Source organism: Lissotriton helveticus, chromosome 5_1, assembly GCF_964261635.1.
Source record: "Lissotriton helveticus chromosome 5_1, aLisHel1.1, whole genome shotgun sequence".
Taxonomy (NCBI): Eukaryota; Metazoa; Chordata; class Amphibia; order Caudata; family Salamandridae; genus Lissotriton; species Lissotriton helveticus.
The window spans coordinates 1252183282-1252207238 of NC_136065.1; the positions used below are offsets into that span (position 1 = coordinate 1252183282).

The following is a 23957-nucleotide window of genomic DNA, read 5'->3' on the forward strand; positions in this document are numbered from 1 at the left end:
GTTTGTCAGCCTTCTGATAAGCCTCCACTCCTGAGCAGTTGAGCCACTCTCTTCCTATATGGTGTTGGACATTGCTATTTTGGTCATTCCAAGGAAGCTAAGTCAGATGTAATTGCCTTACTGGAAGCTCTGCATTCAGCCAAAGATCTGCTTAGCAACGTGTAAATGTAAAGTGTACATTTTAGTGTAGTAAATGCATACCTGTGCTCGTGTCTAGATAAAAAGGTATTTGTTACGTGAAGTGCATTCTAGAAGTTGTAGAGTACATGTCTGTGAGGTAATCCTAATACCTCTTTAATTGTAGAAATCATGTACCACCCACAATCTCATCCCAATTTTCTTAGAGAAATTCCTACAGCTGACACTCCTAGTGGTGGCTAAAATCAACAAAGGTCAGATCATGGGGGACTTCACGTCTGTGGGGTGACACGCCGGCCTCCAAACCTGCTACTACTCTCTGTGAGCCTATCTAGGTCCTTGGCTTCAGTCAGTAGGTGAGTGGCCCAATGCACTCAACTGGCGATATACTCTGTTAGAAATTGGATGAGCCTAAGCCAACCAGAAACCACCACTCTAGTCAGGGCAAGGGAGTTACACTCTGAAGATAACCCCTGCTCACCCCCTTGGTAGCTTGGCACGAGCAGTCAGGCTTATCCCAGAGGCAATATGTAAAGCATCTGCGCAACACACAAACATACAGCAGCAACACCGTAGGCATACTACTAAAGAAACTCCACACAAGATTATATAAAATAGCCTTTGTATTATCCAAAACACATTAGAATCCTAATCACAAAATGTACACTGTGCCAACTGGCACTAGGCAATATTTATAGGGGATTATATACATAATCAAACACGTGTTTCGTTGCCACATTGGGAAAGTAGTCCCGTGACTTTTTCAAGGCTCAATTGTCCCGTCCTGATTTTTTTCAATTGTGGTGAAAATTCCAACCCACAAGGTTCTTAGGCGAAGACATCGGTATAAAAGCTATTTGTTTCCAGTGTTCATTAAAATTCACAACCGACCTTCCTGGTCTATTGTCATGCAAACTGTCGCAACGTCCATATCCACGTTCACGTTTCGGTGCCTCGAGTACATGTGGCGATGAAACACGTGTTGGCTGGCTAAGAACTTGTACAAATAAAAAGGAAAAAAGGAAGAACATTACAGTGTTTTTTGGAATTACGTGTACTTTCGCTTGTTACGGCTGTTATGTCTTTCAAATAGAAAACGTGTGCTGGGGATTGCAATCTTGTTCATTGTTGCCTAGGCCCCAAGCTTTGGGGAGGCCGTGGTTCTCTCCACCCTACAGCACCGTTGAATCAATACAGGCCTATATGTAGATATTCTATGAAATCACACTTGTGGCGCCAGTTTACCTATCACCATACCACCGCCCATTTGTTTTAAAATGTGCCATGCCCACCTTCTGATCTTGCGTTGTTCTAGGTCCCGTAAAACCTGCAGTCATCACCCACTCTTTAAAAAAAATCTGTAGACCCGAAGGCCTCAGACAACTGTGAACCCTTCTCTAATTTTCATTTCTCAGAAGGATAATGAAAAGGAAAGCGATGAGACAGCTACAAGAATAGATGGAACTCAACTACCTTTTCCACAGGGATCTGTCAGGATTCAGACCAACAAGAATAAGCTGTATCAAACTTCAGGGCTAACGGCTAGGGCGGTCGACCTCGAATCTGGGGAACTGGGTTCGAGTCTCGGCAATGACGCTGAACATCCTGTGATTCCAGGCAAATCACTTAATCTCCCTGTGCCTAACAATAAAATGAATGTGTCCTCATGTAATGCAACTGGTGCTCTGTAAAGTGCTCTGATACTCGATTTGGGTCTAGTTCGTGCTATAAAACTCTGTAAAATAAAATTATTTTAAAAAAATTTTTTTTAAATCCTCTCCATGACCAGGAGGAAAAACTGCCTTTTTAATCCTTGAGAAGCACATTTGACTTAAGACACTGTCAATCACACCATTCTACTGAGAAGGCTGGAATGATGGGCAGGAATAACTAGACCCCATCTCTCACGGGTAGAATTATCCCTCACCAACCGCAGTCACAACAGTGCACTTGACAACCCAACCGACCTCGCCTCATTCTGGAATCATGTTGTCATTTGGAACGGTGCCTAGACTGAGATCATAGCCATCATCCTCTCTGAATGTAAGAAATGTTGGCATATTTTTGGCTAAGACCTTTCCTTTGGACCTCAGGTTACTGCAGTAGTTAAGGGTACCTATCACCAGTTCTCACTCTGCAAAATGCTACCACTACTCCAAACCAACCACTGGGTCGAGCCTATGAGCTTTGGACATTGGTCATTTGGAATATTCTACCAACATACATACTGGTCTATCAAAAAACCTTGTCACCAAGCTACAGATTAAACAATGACGTGATGGGTGGAATGCTCACAAAGGTCTTGGCCCCCAGCAACTGCTTAAGACCATGTTTCATTCCATCACTTTTCCCCTGCTGGGTCACCCTAGATGGGGAGCAACTACATCCAAATCAGTCTTAGTCCTGGTTCAGCAGGAACAGTCCGGCCACGTCCTTCAGCACAGCATCAAAGGCAACCACAGAATGGGTTCAGCCGTGTTGTCTCATCAGTGAGGTGCAGTTTGGAGATTCTGGCACTGAGGACATGGGACTTACGTCTTGATATACGATTCGCACTTAGGGGATCAGTTAAAACAACAAAAAGTGATAGATGGATGACTTTCAAAAGTCTACGCCACTAGCATCCTCTCAGGCCGCATTCCAGTCTATCATTTTTGCTCAATACAATTGGGAAGCAATCATGTGTAAATCAGTTCTGTTCCAATGTGAACAGTCCATACTGAGCCATAATTGCACATGCTCTATGAACAGCACCACAGCAACCCCTTTCACCCTATTGGGCCTCATTAGTTAGCAGGAGTTCCACAAAGTCCACAGAACTAGACTGCCTAATCTTCCTCAAGCATAACTTTATCGACACACACCTAAGCTCTACACTTGATTCTGCTTGAAGCCAGCATTAAATTCAAGGTACTTTGCACCATTTACATGTGTATTGTGACTAAGGATGGGGATGCCTGCAGAAGTGAGCATATCATTGTGCACCTTTAAAGATAATCTGTTCCACGACTGATATTCTAATCAATCAATACACCTCCAAAGGGGTGAAACATGGAGGCAGATCATTGGGTGCTCACGCACCACAAATGTGGAATTCCCTCAACCACAAAGTGGGATCTAAACACAGTTCAGAAATAAAGTTCAGGAAAATATTCAAATCTGGACCATTTAGACCTGCCCACATTGAAAAATGCACAGAGGTAGTAAGTGAAGAACATCCACTCAGTAGACGACTTTGCCTCCCACTTCTTCTCTCTCTGTGTATATTCTTGATCAAAGCTAGCATTCTGCAGTCACCCAATGGCTACATCAAGTACTTAACAAAACTCCTTAAAAAGTCAATGAGAGGCACAGTAAAAACCAAAGAGTGTGTTGCCGTGGTTATAGATACCAAAAGAGATGATTATTGCACTTAATTCCACAATTCATATTGAAACACGCTTCCCAACTTACCCTTTGCGAGTGCGGTAAATAGTTCACTGCCCATGCTTAATTGAGAGATGTGACATGTTAACCACGGCCTTCTTAAGGGAGGGCGGAATATACATGTTCTCCTTCGAAAGGCCGGCATCGCCACGCCCTCAGCAAGAGAGGCATATATTCTGGTGGATATGGGCGGTTCGAAGGTGTATGAACTGGTTTATGCTACCAACACCAAATATGAGTCATACTGCGCTGCCATAACCCTGAGGCATGCAATCGCTTGGACCTTTTCCATGTGTGTCACAGAATAAAAAGTGGAAGGTATACGCCAGAGGAGCAGAACAAAGTGGTGAACCAGCTTAGGCAAAGGTAGTTTACGAAACACGGCGCCGGGAAACTCCAAGAGGGAGAAGTTCGTCCGCCAGGACAAGGTACTTTGTTAGTCACGAGCGCACCCGCCCTACAACCACGAAGACCTCTCTCCTCCCGGTCTCTACTCAACCTGCCTAAAACTAAGATGTGTTTATCCACACATTAGATACTTTTGTCCAAATAACGCGATACGTGGTTTTCTGCCCCTACCGTGGTAGATACCCCTAGTGCATAGAAGCCAAATAAACACAATTTTGGTTTTCCTGCCCTGAAGATTCGCATTTGTTCCTTGCGATGAAACACGTGTTGGCTTTTTGAAACGGAACAATAAACAGAAAATGGACACTCTAAATACAGAATATTGATTGACTTACCCGTCTCAATAGATGAATTGTCACTGAATTACGTATCTCCACCAACTGTTTAGATTGATGTGCTATATGTCACTATTACATGTAAACAATCATATACTATTTTGAAGCTGCACACATTTGTGTTAGTGCAGGGGCACAGTTGTTCATACTCATTGTAGACCAGTTTTCTGGCCTTTCTGAGTGGTTGTGAGGTATTACCACTCGCCCTATTGCCTACACGATTTTACTCTTGCTTGCCACCACTTAGCGGTTACCAAGGCGTGCGCCCAGTTTATCTGGAATTCCCAAAAAAGACCTCAGCAGGTGCTTAAAGGTAGTTAACGCAGTAGAGCCAGGCGGGTTGCTCGCTCGGATACTAGTGTAGGCTACAGATGTTATGGCTTCACATTAACAACCTCGTTTACATTCTCACTGGAATCGGGTGTGGAGAGAAGATTGAAGACAGGAAAAGACCAGTTTGGCGCTCGTTCCTGTCATACGTTTAGATTATTCGCGTTCTACTGCCATCTAGTGGATCGTTTCACAATAGTCTTTGTAAAAGCTCAAGAAACAGTTGGTTGGCCCCAGTAAAAGTGCTATGACCTTAACTGGCTTTGATACCTTGGGTAGACTTGATCTGATGATTAGCTAGCTCTTACAGAACTGATCTACCCTTAGCAACAAAAAATTAAAGCAACGTAAAGGGAAGGGAACATAAACAAACCAAAATTAAACCAGCAAGATAAAGGACCAATGGGACATCAGTAACAGGTACCAGCCATCGACATTCATTTTCTGCAGCCAACGTTACGCAAACCCTCAACCACCGTTCAGTGAACTTAGAGATTTCACTAACTTGCACATTGTGATGGAAGGTGTTGGGAAGGAAGGTGCAAACGCAGTGATTACATATCTGCCAAGTTTTCAGTTCGCTTACTGGGACATTTTCATAGTTTGTGTTCTTATGAGTGACATTTAAAAAAAACAAATGTGCGAATCTTAGAGTGACACATTTTTTTGCATGTGAACCCAAGCAATAAATAATAAATAAATATCAGAAATGGCACCTTTTGAGCAACAATCAGTTCTATAAAGATTTTGAAACTGATACAAAGCACTCTTAATTGAAGGCTACTAACCTAGTAGCCCTTTGTAAGCTGATCATACCGTAAATGTAGTGATTGCCGGATGGAGTCACATGAACCTTCATGGTAGGGAGAAATATTTATTCTTTTTGGGTGGTAAAATAAGAGTGTGTTAACACCTGTGTTCTGGAGCGCCTCCTTTTTAATAGATACTTATTAAAAGGGTTTGCATTAGTTACACTCTGATAGAGTAGTACTAACAATATATATTTTCAAACCATTGGATTTATATTAAGCACAATCACTGCACAATCTCTGCATATTTTGTGGCAGCCTATCTTATACTGTGATACTTGCATCTTTACAGAGCTTTCTGTCGAAGTCTGGGGCACCTTAGCACTATAAATGCACAAGTTACTGTTACCCTTCAATCTTTCTTTTCTCTCGGATTACGGACACAGACATCACATCTTAAGTGATTGCATTAGCCAGTGCATTTTCTCACTAGCCCATCTTCATCCAGGTCAGCCGTGCCCTGCAGTTTCATGCACTTTAGTCATGTAGTGAGGAAACAGCCTGCAATTTCTTCCAGGAAAGAATTTGCTTGGACATGATCACAAGTCCTGTTTTGTTTAACCAGGTAGTTTGAATGCTGGGTTTTGTATGCCCATACTGAATGATAGGAAAGAGAAAACTACAAGTCGCATCATGCAAAGTGTTCGGTTAAAAAGTCAGGGCTGGCAATGTTGCAAATCACATGGAGTGCACAACATGCAGCAGCAGATCGCCAACATTACAGCCCTTGGGCTATGTGACACTCAAAGCTACTCTGTGACACTAATGCCACCTTATGACTAATGTTAGGCCTCCTCCCCACTACAATGATATCAAGCTCCATAGCTGGACTGTCACACTACCAACTGGGCTGGCTAGCAAGCGCTCTGCTCTTATAACATCCTCTCTTCCACGCCACAATGATTAGATGCTCTGAGCAGGCCCGGACTCGCCTAAATGCTGCAGAAATGCTGCCCAGTCTGCACCTAAAACAATCCTCTCACCACAAGAATAGGCATCTGAGACCAGGGCTGGACTGCCATAGGCCACATTTTTGGAATCTAGCTTTTACTAATACTGCTCCACTTCACAGCTAGTTTCTGAACTGTCTATTTACCACTGGGAACTGGTGGAGCGGTCAGAGTTGTCTCTAGCAGTGCTGGTTGCTGTGCTCTGTTACATTGTGTCTCCTCTCAACCCTGCTGGTGTTAGCATGGCCGTGCTGTTGCTATAGTAGACAGAGCAGATGCTTTCTAAATCTGTGAGGGGCTTAGTGGTGGTAGTCCATCTGTGTTCAGTGCTGGCAGCTGCAATAGTAAGTAATTGAGTTGTCTGCTCTCTTTCTAAATGTTGTGCTCTCAGTGCTGCAAGTGCTTGCCACTCAAGCGCCATGTTAGGCAGCAAGAGAGGCTCTCTCAGCCCAGGGCTCAGTGGAGTGCACTTACTACTGATACAACACCAGTCTCTTAATGTGTCCCTTTTAAATGAATAACTGGACAAGTGTTCCCCTTATCAAACACACGTGGAGGTCACTTGGGATTCTTGTTTTCAGTTGTCTGCCAGTGCTTGTGGGGGTTGGGCGCCTGAGGTGGGCCAGGGCTGCACTGTAAAATCATCCTGCCTTGCTCTGTTGGTGCCATTCAGTGACTGCACCAGTGGGAATTTCAAAGCGTTGTCACAGTGGGGCAGGCGCTGTGCTGGAAAACAGTCTTTCGGGTACACCCTTAGCTATTGTCTTTTAATTATACCGAACAACCGCTAATAAGTGGGATACCTCAGTTGTCTTAGGTATTTTTAATCTGAGAAGCCTCCAGTTGCAATTTACATCAAAAGTGCTCCCTGGAATACGTTTGAACCTTACTGTTTTTTAGGCTGGGTGCACAGAGGTAGATCTTGAACTTTAAGATGTCGAAGGAATCTATGAATGCAGAAGCAATTTTTTTATTCTATTGCCAAGATTATGTTGCGTTTGCAGTGGCCAGGAGTGGAGTATGGCTATACAACGGGAGTCAAAGATGGCATTCAACGTAAAGGCGAAATTACTGCACGTTAAATCACTGTGTCCAGTTCTCACAACTTTAGACTGAGAACATTTTCAGCATACATTTTTTTACAGAATTCTGGGCCTAAAGTACAAAGCAGTTTTTTGGTACACATGTTTCAATTCGGAGTTAGCGACCCAAAATTCAGCTTTTAGCCATATGCTAAACCCATTTTAGAAGTTGGGACCTTTTCACAGACTCATAAAATGGGTTTAGAAATGGATAAGAAATCGCTATTTGGAAGGGGCCAGCTACGTGGTGAATGCGTTCCCTCTCCTTTCCACCCTCTATATAAATAGCTTGGGCGCCACCTTATCGAGGGAAGGTCAGGACCTACCTTGCATTGGCAAGGTGACAATTGGAGCATTGTTATATGCTGATGATGCTGTTCTTTTATATCGAACACCAATTGGTCTGCAGAAAATTATCTCGAGTTTTTTGTATCCTATATGTCAAGTCTCGACCTTAACGTAAACATTTCCAAAACATTTACCATGAAATGTAGTAAGCTCAATGTTGAGTGTCTTGACACCTTCATAAACAACAGTAAACTTGAATTCGCTAATTATTTTTCATACTTGAGAATTGTCTTTGAAAGAAGGGGTCATGGGTCAAAGCCATTAATTCTAGAAAATTGTTATTTGCCAACGCCATAGGAGCCTTAATAAACGTTGCCAGGAAGCTAGGAAAGCTCCACATTAACGACTTGTTGACTATTTACAAAGCCAAATGCACTTCAATTGCAATGTATGGAGCCGGCATTTGGGGTTTCGCTAATGTAGAGCCCCTACAGCAGGTTGAGAACAAGTTTTTAAAATATCTTTTAGCTGTTCCGAAGAGCACAGCCACATATATTTGTAACGCCGAATTGGGACTGACATACCTGTACGACCTAATTAAAATCCAGCCGATCTTATTATGGCATAAGGTTTGGACTGGTATTGCAACTGGTCTCAATCGGGACCTGATAAATGACTGTCTGAACCTGCAACAGGCACATTGCATTCCTTGGCTTGCATACGTCAACATTTTAGGAATGACTTAGCTCCGAGTACTTTGTTAATCCCGCCAGCCTGATCACGGTCATAAGGATGGAACTAAAGCTATTATGCATTAACCATCTGAAGACGATTAGCCTGTCCTCTAGTATCATGAAACCATCCGTCAGAGCAAACCAATTGCTCTTAACTCAATCGGGGATACAACCCTACCTAATAAAAACATCAGGAACCTACGACAGGCTGCTATTGACTCTCCTTCATCTAGGCAATTTTCACAACATGGTCACATTCACCAAGGTAAATGACTGGACACGCTCTTTATGCCCCTGTCCTTGTCCTCTGCAGACCGATGGAGGAAAGAAAAAAAAACCTTCATCAGCGAGAAAAAAGTATGGGGAAAAAATGTTGTGGAAAGTCCCCAAACCTCAAACATTTTCAAAAGCAGCTATTTATCTTGTGTATTTGAATTGGACCTGAATCCGATGAGTGTTGCTGTGGGCGGTGATCTGAAGAGTTTGGTGTGAAAGTTGTTTATGGACAGTGGATCTGAGGAGTTATTATGTATGAGGAGAGCATATGGTGAGTGCGTAGTCATGGATGGTGGAGCTGATGAGTTTTGTGTCATGAGAAGTGAATCAGGAGAGGTTTTGATATCGGAGGGTTTATTATGAGTGGTGATTCAGAGTGAGTCTATTGTGAGGACTAAATATGGAGATTTTGGTCTTGTTAATAATCGCTCTGGCGAGTTTCTTTTTCATTGGAGATTTATCAGGTGCATGGCTCTGGTGAGTATATTATTTGATATGGTATATCTGGTGAATTTGTTGGTGCGGTTAGTGGAACTGGGGAGCTGTTAAGAGTTTGTGACAGTCATGGACAAAAAAAATGTTAATAAACTCCGATCAGCAAACTGTGTGTCTAGATTCAACTTGCTCTCAAACGTGTTTAAAATGTGAGGGTCTGTGATTTGTTTTTTTCTATAGACCATGTGGAGGAACTCTCATGAAACAAGAACGAATTAAGGGAAAGTTTGCTTAGAAATAGCAGTAGCCAGGTACTTTCACCTGTTGTCGAAAAGAAAATTAGAGACAGTTCTGAAATTAGGAACAGCGGAGCTCGGTGTAGAAACTTCTTGACTGGAAAAAAAGGCACCTGGGAGCGAGATAGCTTGATATGGAGGGATGTGCATATCATACACTACTTCAAATTGGTTTTGGTTTGTCAGAACATGATGCATCTGCAGAAAATGTTATGTGACCCAATATCTTGACCCTTTCTACTTTCTTGCTTCTGCATGCGTACAACACCCAACCATACCATATCACACCACCCCATACTAAACTTTAGTCCGTATTACCTATCATTGTCAGAGACTGCTGCTCAGTTTTCAAAACTCGAACAAGTAACTTTAAGCAAATGTTCGAAGTCGTGGTTGAAAAGACGTGTTCACTGATTACCGCTTATACCGTATGTAGCTTGAGACAATATTATAGTGCATGGCTGGGAAGCGAGGAAAGACCTGATTTTAATTTATTTTTCCTTATTGTATTTAGAAAGCTATCACCATGCCTCCGTTTACACATTTCTATAGGGCCAATTAGTAATGTATGACCTCATGCTTGCGTGGAGCAAATGTGTGTCTGTTCTATGCAGACTTCAGCAGGACGATGCATAGTCCTCTGCGCTCTTGCACCCTGGCAGAGCAGACCGTGCATTTCAATATGATGCTCGTCCGCCACAGTCCTATAAGGCCTTATGTTGGTCGTCCTTTGTCAGGTTCGTCTGCGCCTAAATAGCTGTGTAGTGTACTCATGTAGAGCAGGCTGAGTCAGAAGTGTATTGTACACATCAGTGCTGTGCCACTGAGTCTTACATGGACTTGTACTCCTCCAGGCTAGGTTGCGTGTTGGGGATTCCTACACCTACAAAGTGGTCCCGAAGATCATTCTGTGCAGAAGGAAGGTGTTCAGTGTTTTATATTGTCCACACTGGCCTGCAGTACATTTTGAAGGCAGAGTGTACTTGAATGGGTTGATAGTTGCATTTTGGGAGCGAGTGGTGTATGTCTGTGTTGAACTGTGCTAGCCTGTACCATCATGGCGTGGGTTCTCGGGCCTACATTCACAGGCTCTGATTCTTCTGCAGCCCAGCCCGGCCCTCGGGCAGTCTGCTTCAAAAGGTGTCTTCAATGAAAGGTCGTCGGTCTCTGGGAATGGTTCTGGTGTGGTGGCTTTTGGTGTTGTGTCTGAACTGACAGCTGCCATCTGCCTGCTCAGTGCTTCTGTCCCACCCAGTGCTTACTCTTCTGAGAAGGGCACATCACTGTTCATTAGCAGCAATTATTTCCCGGCTGCTCTCCTGCACCAGCCGACTCACCTTGAGAGTGACTCTCCCACCACTGCTCGTCCCGCGGGACGTGTGTGTGGTGTGCTCGGCGGCCATTAGTCACACAGAATTAACCACCTGCTCAAAGGGGACAACGAGCTCTGAAGGGCGTTTATGCAGTAAATCTAACACTGTAGGGGGACCAGGTTTTCATAGGCAAAAACAGGGAGCGGCCAGACATAGAAATAGGACTAATGGCTGCCAATACTGGATATCTGGCTGGTCCTAGATTTTATGTAGAGGTGGGGTGAGGGTGCTTGTTTGTATGTGTGTTTATTTATTTCTACAGTGATAATGATATATATATATATATTAACTCATCCTGCAAAGCAGAATGCAAAAGCATGTTCTCCTTTCGACAAGCACCTCTAAAATCTGCATTTAACTGGTGTAGTTTCTCTTTTTCTTTCACAGAGCAAAAGAAGGCCAGTTCTAAACGTAGCTATGTATGTGTATATGTATATATATATTTCATCCCAAAGTGCCCTGAAGCAGCGGGAGCGCACACTACGGGGCTCTTTACCCTCCGGTCTTTCGCCTCATGCTGCTTGCCTTCTGACTGCCCTCAAAGTAACAGCAAGCCGACGCGTTTCGAGGCTCTACGCCTCTTCTTCCTTGGCTATGACAAATGCACACTGAGAGCTCACCTCTTTTTCGTTCATATGTATATATATATATATATATATATATATATATACATATATATATATATATATATATATATATATATATATATATATATATATATATATATATATATTACCTACTGGCGGTCGCCAGTAGGTATATATAGTTAGGATTTTTTCTCTATGGGATTTTTGAAAATTCTATGTCTAATAACTTTGGCGTTTGTGGACGGAATTGGCTGAAATTTTCTGGAAAATGGAACATTTTGTTTCTGAGCAGCCCCTGGAAATTTGGGGGGGGTTCGTCAAGGGGGGGCTGAGAAAAAAGGGGGGTCCCAAAACGTGTTTTTAACATTGAGTTTTCCATAGGGCGGTTGGCCTCACTTTTAGCCCGAACGGCTGAATGGATTTGCACGAAACTTGGCAAAATTGTAGGGACTGGTAGCCCGATGTGCCTTTTGTAGGTCTCAATATATGTGCTTCAGTGGATTTTGAGAAATTAACGTTCAAAAAAAGATATATATCTGTAACAGCGGACCGGGAAGCGCTCCGGTTTGCGGACTTTTCGCGCAACGGAGCTTTGTGAAGCGAAGCTGATTGGTTCTCCGGCGTCTGTAAACATTCCAAACAGTCCGTAGCGGCCGCCATCTTGTCTCTCGGTAGGATCGAGAGACAAGAGGAGGCCAAAGCGAAGGGGCAAATGACCATAAGGGGGCATAGTAGATCCTCGCTGACCCCCTAGGTTTGATGTGGAGGTTTTAAAAGGGCCCCGCGGGGCAAAAGAAAAAAATAATAATAATAATCGAACGGCTGAATGGATTTGCACGAAACTTGGTAAAATATTAGGGACTGGTAGCCCGATGTGCCTTTGCTAGGTCTCAATATATGTGCTCCAGTGGATTTTGAGAAATTAACGTTCAAAAAAAGATATATATCTGTAACAGCGCTCCGCTTCGCGTAACGGAGGTTTGCGAAGCTGATTGGTCATTCTGTCACTGGGCTATAGTTGGGCTACATCTGGCTGATATTTGGGCTACATTTGTTTTTTTTGTCTCTGGCGGCCATCTTTGGGCTACATTGGGCTACATTGGGCTTCATTGGGCTACATTGGGCTACATTTGGGCTCCAACATATATATAGGCCAATGTAGCCCAATATATATTTTTCAAAGTTAATTTTCGTAAAAACCACTGGAGCATATATCTTGAGACATAGCAAAGGCACATCGGGCTACCAGTCCCTACAATTTTGCCAAGTTTCGTGGAAATCCATTCAGCCGTTCGAGCTAAAAGTGAGTCCAACCGCCCTATGGAAATGAAGGAAATGAATGGGTAATTTGTAATTAGCAAATAGCTCATCGCAAACTAGGAATGGTAAAGAATCGCTATTTATTCCTTAAAGTTCGCTATTTAGGAAATGCAAAAAACTTTGATGATACATATGGCGGTTCATCTCGAACAAGATAAGAAGCATAGGGATAGATTTATGATGACTGGCGCATCACCAGGGATGTGTTAGTCATTCTGTGCCGCTGTTCCGTCACCTATGGTGTGCTGCATTTACAATGCGGCGCATCATGGGGCAAAAACAGCACAGATGCGTGATGTATCTGTGCCGTAAAGGTGGCGCATTGCTGGAGTTGTATCGCAAGTGTGATGAAGCTCCAGCAAGGGTCGGGGGTGCCCCTGTCGCAGGGTTTCTGTTCTCACACAGAACTGTGGACAGAGGATTGGAACCTCGGCGAATTAGGGTGCCCCAAAACTCACGTTAGTAATCAAAAACCCCTTAGCAAGCTAGGTACAGTGTCACATTGGATATAACAAACTCTCAATGTTTAGACAATCCAGAATATGAACTTATAGTACCTCAGGATACGTGGAACTCATGAACAGTCGGTCGTTATATATTTCTTAGAAACCAGAACATGGAGTTAAGAAGAACACATGTGTATTTGAAATGTTTATTTACTAATGCCGTCTTCTCAGGCGTAGTATCTTAGATAATACAAGTACACATATTATCAGTAGCAAAATTACCAGCATAGTTACTAGTACATAAAAAGCGAATGGTGACAGTATGTTAACATGCTGTAAATGAATAAGAGTTATCAACACTTATAAGCAGCCACGGGCCGTGGAGGGAGTTACGGTGGGGCAGGGAGGCGGGGAGGGGGAGGGGCAGGGTGGAGAGGGCTCCACCCTGCCCCTCCCCGCCTCCCTGCCCCACCGTAACTCCCTCCACGGCCCGCGGCTGCTTATATCTCACCCTCCCTAATACACATATTATATTATTTGCTAAGAAGGTCTGTTTGTGTTGGTTTAGGGCGTGCCCATACTTTAGTGTCTTAGATTTGAAGGAATCACATCAGCATACACCAGCTCTCTCTTCATGTGAACCGCATCAACTGTTGTGTATGTGTGTTCGGTAAAGCAATATAAAACCCGCCTCATGCCCAGAATTGGCAGAAGCTGCACTTATGTTATGAGTATGAAGTCGTGCAGATCAGACCTCATAACAATTCTGTATCGTGTTGTTCTTGAAACTTCAGCACTCGCTGTACAGATATAGTTTAACAAGCAAAGCAGATAGTAGAGCAATAACATATTATTCTCATGTAAACCACGATGAACTACTAGGTTGAAAGCTAAAGCAACAACTAAGTGTCGTGTGCAGAAGTTGCAAAAAAGGAAAAATGGCGTTTAAACCGGTAATGAGCCCATGCTAACTTAACACGGTGTAAAGATATCCAGGACCTAGATGACACCTCCCCATGATCCGGAAACGAACTGAATAAGATAATAGAAGTGCCATCTCATGAGAGCAGATTGCAACTTTATATGTGGACGGTCCGCAAGGTAAAACATTAAAAACTAGGAAAATTTAATGCTAAAGAAAAATAAAACAGCCAAGTACTTTATCGAGTCTTAAGCCAATAGGCAAGCTAAATAATAAAAACTTGACAAATAAGTCAATGAATTGTCAATGAAATGCTAGTACTCAGCATATCAAACATGAAAAAGGTCTATGACATAACTGTGTATGCAAAATAAGCTGCAACAGCCTCCAATAGGAAGTCACCGTCTTCATCCGAAAAGAGTTCAGCCATCCAATTTAAAAGCGGAAAAGAACATACGTGCTCTCCCAGCACCGGATCCTCTATCACCATCAGAGGACAGCTCGGTGGGTTTTCAAGAAAGCTCTGTTCCAAGAAAGACTGTGTTGCCGCCAGTAAATTCCAGGGACCAATTAGTCCATGCATCAATGCCACAGCCATAATCCTTTCGCCAGGACAAACCAACTCGTGAGTAATGATAGGAGTCATCAGCTGATTAAAGTCGACGTCAGGAGAATCCGGTCCGCAGAGACACAAATCAATGGCCCAATCGAAATCACAGGTCAGGCAGTGAAATACAGGCTGGACACAGGTGAAGTAGCAGAATCGAAAAGATAATCCATATGCCGTGCTTAATATCGCCAACGGCATTGTGCCATAATATTCTAGCATGCGATTGCGGAACAGTGTCAGCAGCTGCAGGGCGGGAGCTTGCACAGGAGGGACATCCATATTTAAAAATGTAAAAAAGCACAAGAGCGTCCGCTGGTAATGCAAGTAAAAATGGCAATCCACGAAGCACAGTGGAAAAAATAGAATGAAAGAAAGCAGGGATGACTCCAAAGATTTTCTCAAATGAAGTCACGAGACCACTGGTAACAACTTTAAAAAAGTGCGCCAGGGCCTTTGTGGAGGACGCGTTAAAGATAGTCCGAACCATCTTGCTGAAATGGAAAGGCGAATCACTATTGAAAAGGGTCTGCACCTCTGTACGGGTGTTCGCTATGTGAAGCACGAAAGTTTCACGGGCCGAACTCAAGGCCACCTCTCTCTGAGACAAAAGAGCTCTTATTCTTGCCATGCCGTTGAAATCTGCTCCCAAGGTTGGTATTTGTGGCCAGATTGAAAACTCCCTATGTTCATGTGTGGGAGGAAATAGAACATTTCTGCAGCAAATAACCCGTTCACTTACTGTTACGATAAAAGGAATACTTTTAATTAACCCAGAACAATCTTCATTATTGAGCATCAAATAACTACCATTTTCCAACAACTTGAACGTGGGGATGATAGCAGGAACTGGCGTGCCTTGCAACACGCAAGCCATATTTGGTCGGTGTTTGTTGCATGAACCGTGTAACTGTATGTGCCTACACATTAGTGAATGATCTGGCGTCTCAGTGCATTCCTCTCCATTCAGATAAACTTCTTGATCATCTTTGAAACATCTGTATGTGTATGGAAGCGACCAGACCTCATGAAGAAAAGCACTACCTAAAGGTTCATAACGACCTATTGGTATATATTTCATACAATTTGAAAACTTATATAAAGCAAAAGGCAGCGTTATTAAACCGTGGATAAGGCACGTTGCCAAAAAACCCGCAATCCTCTGCTGATGATGTCACTGAGCATGTCATGAATGATGTAATATGTGACATCATCAGCAGTGGATTACGGGTAATAGTATCTCTAGTTTACTCCCCTATAGCTGTCTTTCTTTTAACATAAGTGTCTGTTTCCTTCCCTTATACTTACTGTTTTTGGTTCGCTTCCGGTTCGCGTACCGGCGAGCGAACTGGGAAGCGTACTACGAGAAATAGAGGTTGGCACAGTTCCAAATATTGTACCAATTTTTTAATAACGGGGAGGTAGTTCTGAAAAGAACTTTTTTTTTTATTGTTTTTGTTGTTTTATATTTTTTTTATTATTTTTCTGAACATTTTTTTACTTTTTTTGAATTTTTCTGAACAGTTTTATATTTTTTGGGTTTTTCTTGCAGGGGGCAATGAAAACGATTCATTGTAAAGGGCTCAACAGGAGCAACAAAACAAAAAAAAAGTATTTATTATTTGGGGCGTTTCGTACAAACTTGCATATGATAGTCAATAGCTCTGTTGATCAGAGTGATGCTTCTTTCTCCGTAGCAAATGAATCCACTGCAATGTACGCAGACGTGTTTTACTTCATGAAATCTCGTTTGAATATTTGGCACCATCTCCCTGCCCTCTGGTCCCGTTACTTCCGGTACAACAGATCTTCTGGCCATAATAGGGAGATTATCTAGGTCGTTACGAAACTGTGCAGCACTGTAGTTGTTAGGATGCCACCTAGTCATATGGCGATGCATTGTGTAGTTTCCGAAACTGTATTTTTTGTCGGTCCCTCTGGACAGTCTATCTTGACATATAAGGCAAGTTACGTATCTTGCATTTACTTTTTTCTGACCTTTGGGAATTTAAAAAAATTGCCAAATGAAGTTTTCTTTCCGGTGAGACGTCCTGGGCTCCTCAGGCAAAAAGTGCCTCTCTTCGTGCTCGTCGTCCTGTTCCTCTTCTTCCTCTTCTTGCTGAATTATAACTTGAGCAGGTGGTCCACTCTTCCTTGGAGGTGGTGGAGGTGGTGGGGAAGCACCAGCTGAAGCTACTAAAGAAGCCATTGCTCACTGGTAACAAAGGGTCTTTCTCTCACAATGATGAAAGTCAGAGTGAGGAAAGAAGGAGGGATTTTCATCATTTGGGAAAAACAATAGTTCTCAACCAATGAAAAGTGTTCATTTTAGATTATATGACCTAGTCTTACATCATTAGGAAACCAAAAGTGAAATGAACCAATGAAAAGTGTTATTACCAAGTCACATGACCTGCTGTGTTTACGTTAAGCGCTTTGCAGGGCCTCCCGCTTTGCTTCCAGAAACCTGTGCTTTGCGACTCGGTAAGCGTACCAGTTCGCTAACGTAGCACGTCATATGACGTATCACGCGACAACGTGAAACGTCATGCGGACGGGAGGCGTCATGATGTTGTTTTCTAACGCGGCAGTTGCGGTAAAGAAACGTTTACCGGCTCGCGGTCTATTTCGCGGCATCAAGGTCAGCTAACGGGAAGCTTCCCGATTCGCGAAGCGGGAACGAAGAAAAAAAAATATTTTAAAAAAAAATTATTAATAAACATATAAAATATATTTTTGGGATTTAAAGAAGAATACATTTTACAGCTACAGATATTAGCTGTTAAAAAACCAATGAAATTCACTGAAAAAACCATAGGTTATAGACCATATATAGTTAGGAATTAGCATTTACAAAACCTTGAAAATTCACTGAAAAAACCATAGGTTATAGACCATATATAGTTAGGAATTAGCATTTAGAAAACCTTATTTTACTCACACAAAACCATTGAAATTCCATATATAGTTAGTTGCACTAACTATATATCGCGCACCCGCAATCCACTGCTGATGATGTCACATATTACATCATTCATGACATGGTCAGTGACATCACTGATGACATCACTGATGACATCTCAAATGACATCACTGATGACATCACTGATGACATCTCAAATGATATCACTGATGACATCATGACACACCAATACCAGTTACTACATACGCACTCACTGATTCCTACGTCTACACACACATTCACTCATTCACCCATACAATCACTCATACATACAGTCACTCATTATTACAACACTATCATATCCACTCATACACCTATGCAGACAGTCACACACTGCCACTCATCCATGGAGTTACTCACACACCAAGTCAGTCCTGTAAAGAATCAATCACACTTCCATTTCTTCATCTATACAGTTAAACACAGAACACCATACTTCAGTGACATCACTGATGACATCACTAATGACATCTGAAATGACATCACTGATGACATCTCAAATGACATCACTGATGACATCATGACACACCAATACCAGTTACTACATACGCACTCACTGATTCGTACGTCTACACACACATTCACTCAATCACCCATACAATTACTCATACATACAGTCAGTTATTATTAGAACACTATCATATGCACTCATACACCTAGTCAGTCCTGTGAAGAATCAATCACACTTCGATTTCCTCATCTATAGTTAAACACAGAACACCATACTTTTCACACATATACTAACACATACTTACTCTCTTATACAATCACTGATACAAGTACACATTAATATGCACAGCGTCACACACCTCCCAGCCAGCCACACACACACTCAGTCTTCCATCCATCCAGTCATTCTTCAATATGTAAAACGTATTTAAACTTTACAAAAACACACAGACACTAGATGATGTCATCAGTGATGTCATTTGAGATGTCATCAGTGATGTCATCAGTGATGTCACTGACCATGTCATGAATGATGTAATATGTGACATCATCAGCAGTGGATTGCGGGTGCGCGATATATAGTTAGTGCAACTAACTATATATGGAATTTCAATGGTTTTGTGTGAGTAAAATAAGGTTTTCTAAATGCTAATTCCTAACTTTATATGGTCTATAACCTATGGTTTTTTCAGTGAATATATATATATATATATATATATATATATATATATATATATATATATATATATATATATATATATATATATATATATATATATATATATATATATATATATATATATATATATATATATATATATTGGCACACACATTGAGAAGGCCACATTTACAAAACATTAGCCATGGCAGGACCTTCCCCTTGAGCCCCCTGCCTCCTCCCCACTTTGCCTCCTTTCTTGTGGGCACATGCAGCTGACCTCCTGTGCTGCCTAGATGTCAAAACATAAATTACATGAGTAATTTCACTCTTCGGAGGCGCGAAACATATGTTGCAATTCTGCTTTGCCGGATGAACCGACAATTGTCCTAAAAACCTGGAAATTGATTTAAAATTAAGTAAACTGTCGGGACACTGAGGCGGTCCTTTGAAAACCGGGACTGTCAGGGAAAATTCGGGACGTCTGGTCACCCTATCTCACTGGCTCTAACCGTCCTGCAGCCAAAATGAAACATCATTTGTAGCCAAGTGACCCTTCTATTAGGGGAAGGGAATGTTCATCGCTCGTCCTGCGCTCTCTTCTATGAATTCAAGACTAGTCACCTAAGCAGGGATTGAAGTGGGGGGAGAAGTAGGTGAACTGTGGGTGGAGAATCAGAGGGTGGGAATAACCTGAGGATTGAATCAGTGGGCGGAGTCAGGTGTGGCCAGAATGCTCAAATCAATTCAATTTTTAGTATTTGTTTGGCATTTCACTGCTTATTAGTTGCTGCTTATGTTACTTAATTCAACCAATGAATATACATGATTATTTACCGTTTAATATGAGTTATTGACATTAAAATACATTCACAGAGTGGGATGTTTCCAATCACAGAATGTCCCAAATATGTTTAAAGGTGAAAGCAGAAGCCATTTGCCATGGAGTTGATCATCAGCACTTCACCTCCTTTTTTCCACAAGAGCAGTTCAAACACGAAAGGCTAAATATCCTAGTTTGCAAATGTTTTCTATATAATACGGCTCTTTCATATTTGCTACGTAATACATCATCTGCTGCATAATCTGACAATTTTAACTAATAAATTGTAGCTCAAACGGTTCAAAGGTTACTCAAACATTTGACTTGTGAGGCTGCGAAGTAGAGGGCCCTTTGCAAAGGATGACTGGTTACCTTTCTCACTGCTGTATTTGCATGTTATACTGGTACTAATAAGGAAAAATCTTTCGTGAGATTGTTAGCATGTGTAAAAGTGTAAAAATAATAAAGTATCAGAAAATATACTGCATTACGCTGCAGCTTTTTTTTTGCTGCATAATTTGGTCAACTCTGCGCCATAGTTATGTCCTCCATTGCATAATTCCATTGACCCCAAAACAGGCAGCACATATTAAAAGTGCTTGTGCATTAAGAAGAGAGACTGTGAACTTAGTTTGGTGTGTGTGCAAATCCTGCATTGCTGATCCCTGGCGAGTAGCAGCAACTACTGCTGAATCAAGGCCAAAGGAGGTACCAAAGGGTGAGGCGGACTGGCCTGAAGAGCAGGGCTGGCTTTAGCTCTGGTGGAGCCCTGTGCAACAATGTTTTCTGGTTCCCCCCAATGACTCCCTCTGCCATGGATTCCCTCACTACCACCCTTTAACAGTGCCCCTCCAGCTTCCATAACCACACTCTTAATCAATCATACATGTGTAAATCACTGTATAGGAAATGTCACATAAGATTAAGGACTAGAAGGTGTAGGAGCCACATGACAGCCATACTAGTAGGCAGTATAGATTAAAAGTGATTGGTCTGGAGAAACAGAAGCTCAGAATTTAAAACGTAAAACCATGGTTGAGAGGCTCTCATAATAATCTGAATTGATTTCTATCCAAAAGAACTCTTTTTGCAACATTCGGATAATTAAAGACTGGGGGGGAAAACGCATAATGCTCTCATTTATACCCTGCAGTTTGCATGTAGCTCTTAGATGACAGTTAATAGCTCACTGTTCTAGGTTACGATTTTTACTTATTTACTGCAAGTAACAAAAGGATCGCTCTGGCAAAAGCAGTAACCCACTGACCTATTTACATTATGTGCACTTTGTGATCTGCATGGTACATGTTCTTTGCAGCAGGCACATTAACCCTCTGCATTACCTTTCCATGAGTAAAAAACTTCCACTAGACAAAACTCTAATCTCTCTCTCTAGGAAGAACATTTATCACCGGAGTTATCATAACATTTTTATTGTAGCTGAAAGTTGCTGGTAGCCAGAAAGGAGGCACCAAGAGCTTTTAGACGCCCCCAGCCAAAGTCAGCGCCAGGTGTGGTTACACCAGTTGCCCCGCCCTAGAGGTGGCCCTTCTCAAGGGTCCTGCGACCTCAGTGACAGAGTCACTGTTGCTCTAGGGTGTGTTGCTTAATAGGCCTGCCCGCGAAACTGGAGGTGAACTTCAGTATGGATTGTAGTGTACAGGCCTTCAAGAGTAACCCACACTTCTCACCTCTAGGGTTCACTAGCTGGTGCTAAGACACCAGGCCTTCTAAGGTCTAGCACGGGAATGTGCTCCACCCGGAAAGTGGTCTGGGGAACTGGTCTTGAAGGCTGAACCGGTCCCCCAGTCAAAAATCCGGCAGCTTTGGCCATAGTGCCACATCCTCTCCCCCACTGAACACCATACTGCCCCACTGAGAGAAACTTGCAGTGCCTTCAACTACAACTCAGTTGTGCCCCCTATAATTACCTGTATTCAACTCAATTCAAACTAGACGAGCAATATGCTGCCTGGTAAAAAAAATAACAACATCCTGGAGAAAGCAAACACTCATAGGGAATGCAAGATTAGGTAAAGCATGTGAAATTTAGGAACGAACAACATGGTTACCTTAACACTTTTACACTCACCATTCAGAAATCAGTGAGTTTTTTTGCCTGAAAAGTTAAGGACAGGACTACAGGGCCCAGAAGGGACCCATTTTAATTCCTATTGCTTTTATCCTTACAAAACGTTAGCAGTTTCGTTTAAAAAGACCACATCTGTGAACACAGAGCAGAGGTACACATTTTGTTTTCCAATCCACCCATAAATCAGACATTGCAGTACCTCCTGAATTTTGTGCACTTCCCCACCTGGGGAATACAATGCTGTTCAAACAGACAAGAAAAAAGTAGCGTTTCACTGGCAAACTCTGTAAAGTGGCACTAATGTGTTTTGGTGTGAATAAAATTAACCTGGATATTTTGCAACCACTCTGCCTTGCATTATTTCAATATTTTTTTATTTTTCATATTTGGAACCTTTTATTCCTGAGGCTGCACTTTGGAATAGAAAAATGTCATAAAAAGATCCATTTCACAGGGAAACAAATAAACGAAAGGAGGAAAGAGAGGGTGAGAACCATTTCTTGGGTTTCTAAGTGAGGAGGAGCGAGACAGAGAGAGGGAATGAGAGTAAGAAAGAGAGAGGGGCAGCTGACAGCGGCAGAGCAAGAGAAGTGGACACTGCCCTTGTCTTCTCTGGGCAAGAAGGAAAAGAGACCGAGTCCTTTTCCTTCTTTGCTCGTCCCACCGGACCTGAACTGCCGGGCCTCATCTATAGGCCTTGGCCGCCATTTCTGCAGTCCTGGGATGCATTTTGAAAATAAAAAAGTAGGGGAACAGAATCTATTGAAATAAAGAAGTTGGGGCACACAGTGCCATGCTGAACCCGCCCACTTCGACCACAGGGCCTAAGTGAGTACATGCAGGTATAATTCTATACGTGCCCTGTTAGACTGCAGGCACAGTGGCCCTGTCAGTGGAAGAGGTGAGTTTTGCAGAGCCTCCCATGCAAGCAGAGGGCCAGTATCCTATATGAGTGCTGGTCTGATGCCCCGTAAGTGCAGTAGCAGTGACCCTGGTAAGTACAGTTATAATGTCCATTTGAATGAAGGCACTGGGTCCATAGTGAGCGCAGGTTTAACGTGTAGTCCCCTTATGAGTGCTGGTACATTGTACTTGTGTTGGCAGATGTAGTACCCTATGTGACTGCAGGCATAGTGCTCCATCAGTGCAGGTACATTGTCCATTTGAGTTCAGATGGATTTTGCTGTGAGTGGAGTTCGTGTCCTTGTGAATGTAGATGCATTGTCCATGTGAATACGAGTCCAGTGGCCCATGGGAGTGCAGGTCTAGTGTACCACGTAACACCCCATAGATTTTTGTTTAGTTTGAGTGACTGTGACACTGCTGCACCGAGGACAACTGTACTGAGTGTCAGTGAGCGTGGGCTCCGTAATGTTTTAGTACTGGGTAAGTTCACGTTGGTGTCACGTGTTGTGGGTCGCTGGGGCCCGTGTTAGCATGTACAGCTCAGCTTGGTATGAGTCAAGTGGTCTCCATGAGGTTGCAGTACTGAACTTTCGTGTCCCTGAGCTGTAGTACAGGGTAGAGCTTAACTTGGTGGCAGGGGGCGGGGAGGCCACTTCTAATTTGATACTTGTGTCCTGGGGATCATTCAGGGTTCAGGTGGTGAGTTTGAGTTTCTGGCACACTACAGTCTCTTGGAACCTCTGATCTTCTATGTTTTCTTTGCTTCCATGTGTTTGGAGACAGAATCAAGAAGTCAGGGCTGAAGCTCCGTTTCTGCACCAATGAGACTCAAGCAACTCGCGGGGAGTTTGTGAAGAAGTTACAACGTCTGGGCTTTGATGTGTCAGAGAATGAAGTCATTGCTCCAGCACCAGCTGCCTTTCGAATTCTGCAGGAGCGCGGGCTTCGTCCACACCTGCTCGTGCACGATGGTGAGTATCCATGCTTGTACAAAATGGTGGGAATTTATCCTGACTTGCTTGTTCACACTGGTGAGTATCCATGCTCTCATGCTTGTCTCATGCTCTCACGCTTGCACACAATGGTGGGAATTCTTCCTTACTTGCTTGTTCACAATTGTGAGTATTCATGCTCTCATGCTTGTCTCATGCTCTCATGCTTGTACACGATGGGGAGTATCCGTGCTCTCATGCTTGTCTCATGCTCTCATGCTTGTACACGATGGTGAGTATCCATGCTTGCACACAATGGTTGGAATTCTTCCTGACTTGCTTGTTCACAATGGTGAGTATTCATGCTCTCAT

The 23957-nt window shown here is 42.8% G+C and overlaps 1 protein-coding gene across 1 annotated transcript in view; it reads left to right on the forward strand.

Moving 5' to 3' along the window:
* The window catches only part of LHPP (phospholysine phosphohistidine inorganic pyrophosphate phosphatase), a 297450-nt gene that overhangs the window by 157524 nt on the left and 115969 nt on the right, over positions 1-23957 (forward strand). Inside the window, exon 2 of the mRNA XM_078644023.1 lies at positions 23437-23624. Coding sequence (XP_078500149.1) covers positions 23437-23624 — 188 coding nt within the window. The remainder of the gene's footprint in view (positions 1-23436; positions 23625-23957) is intronic.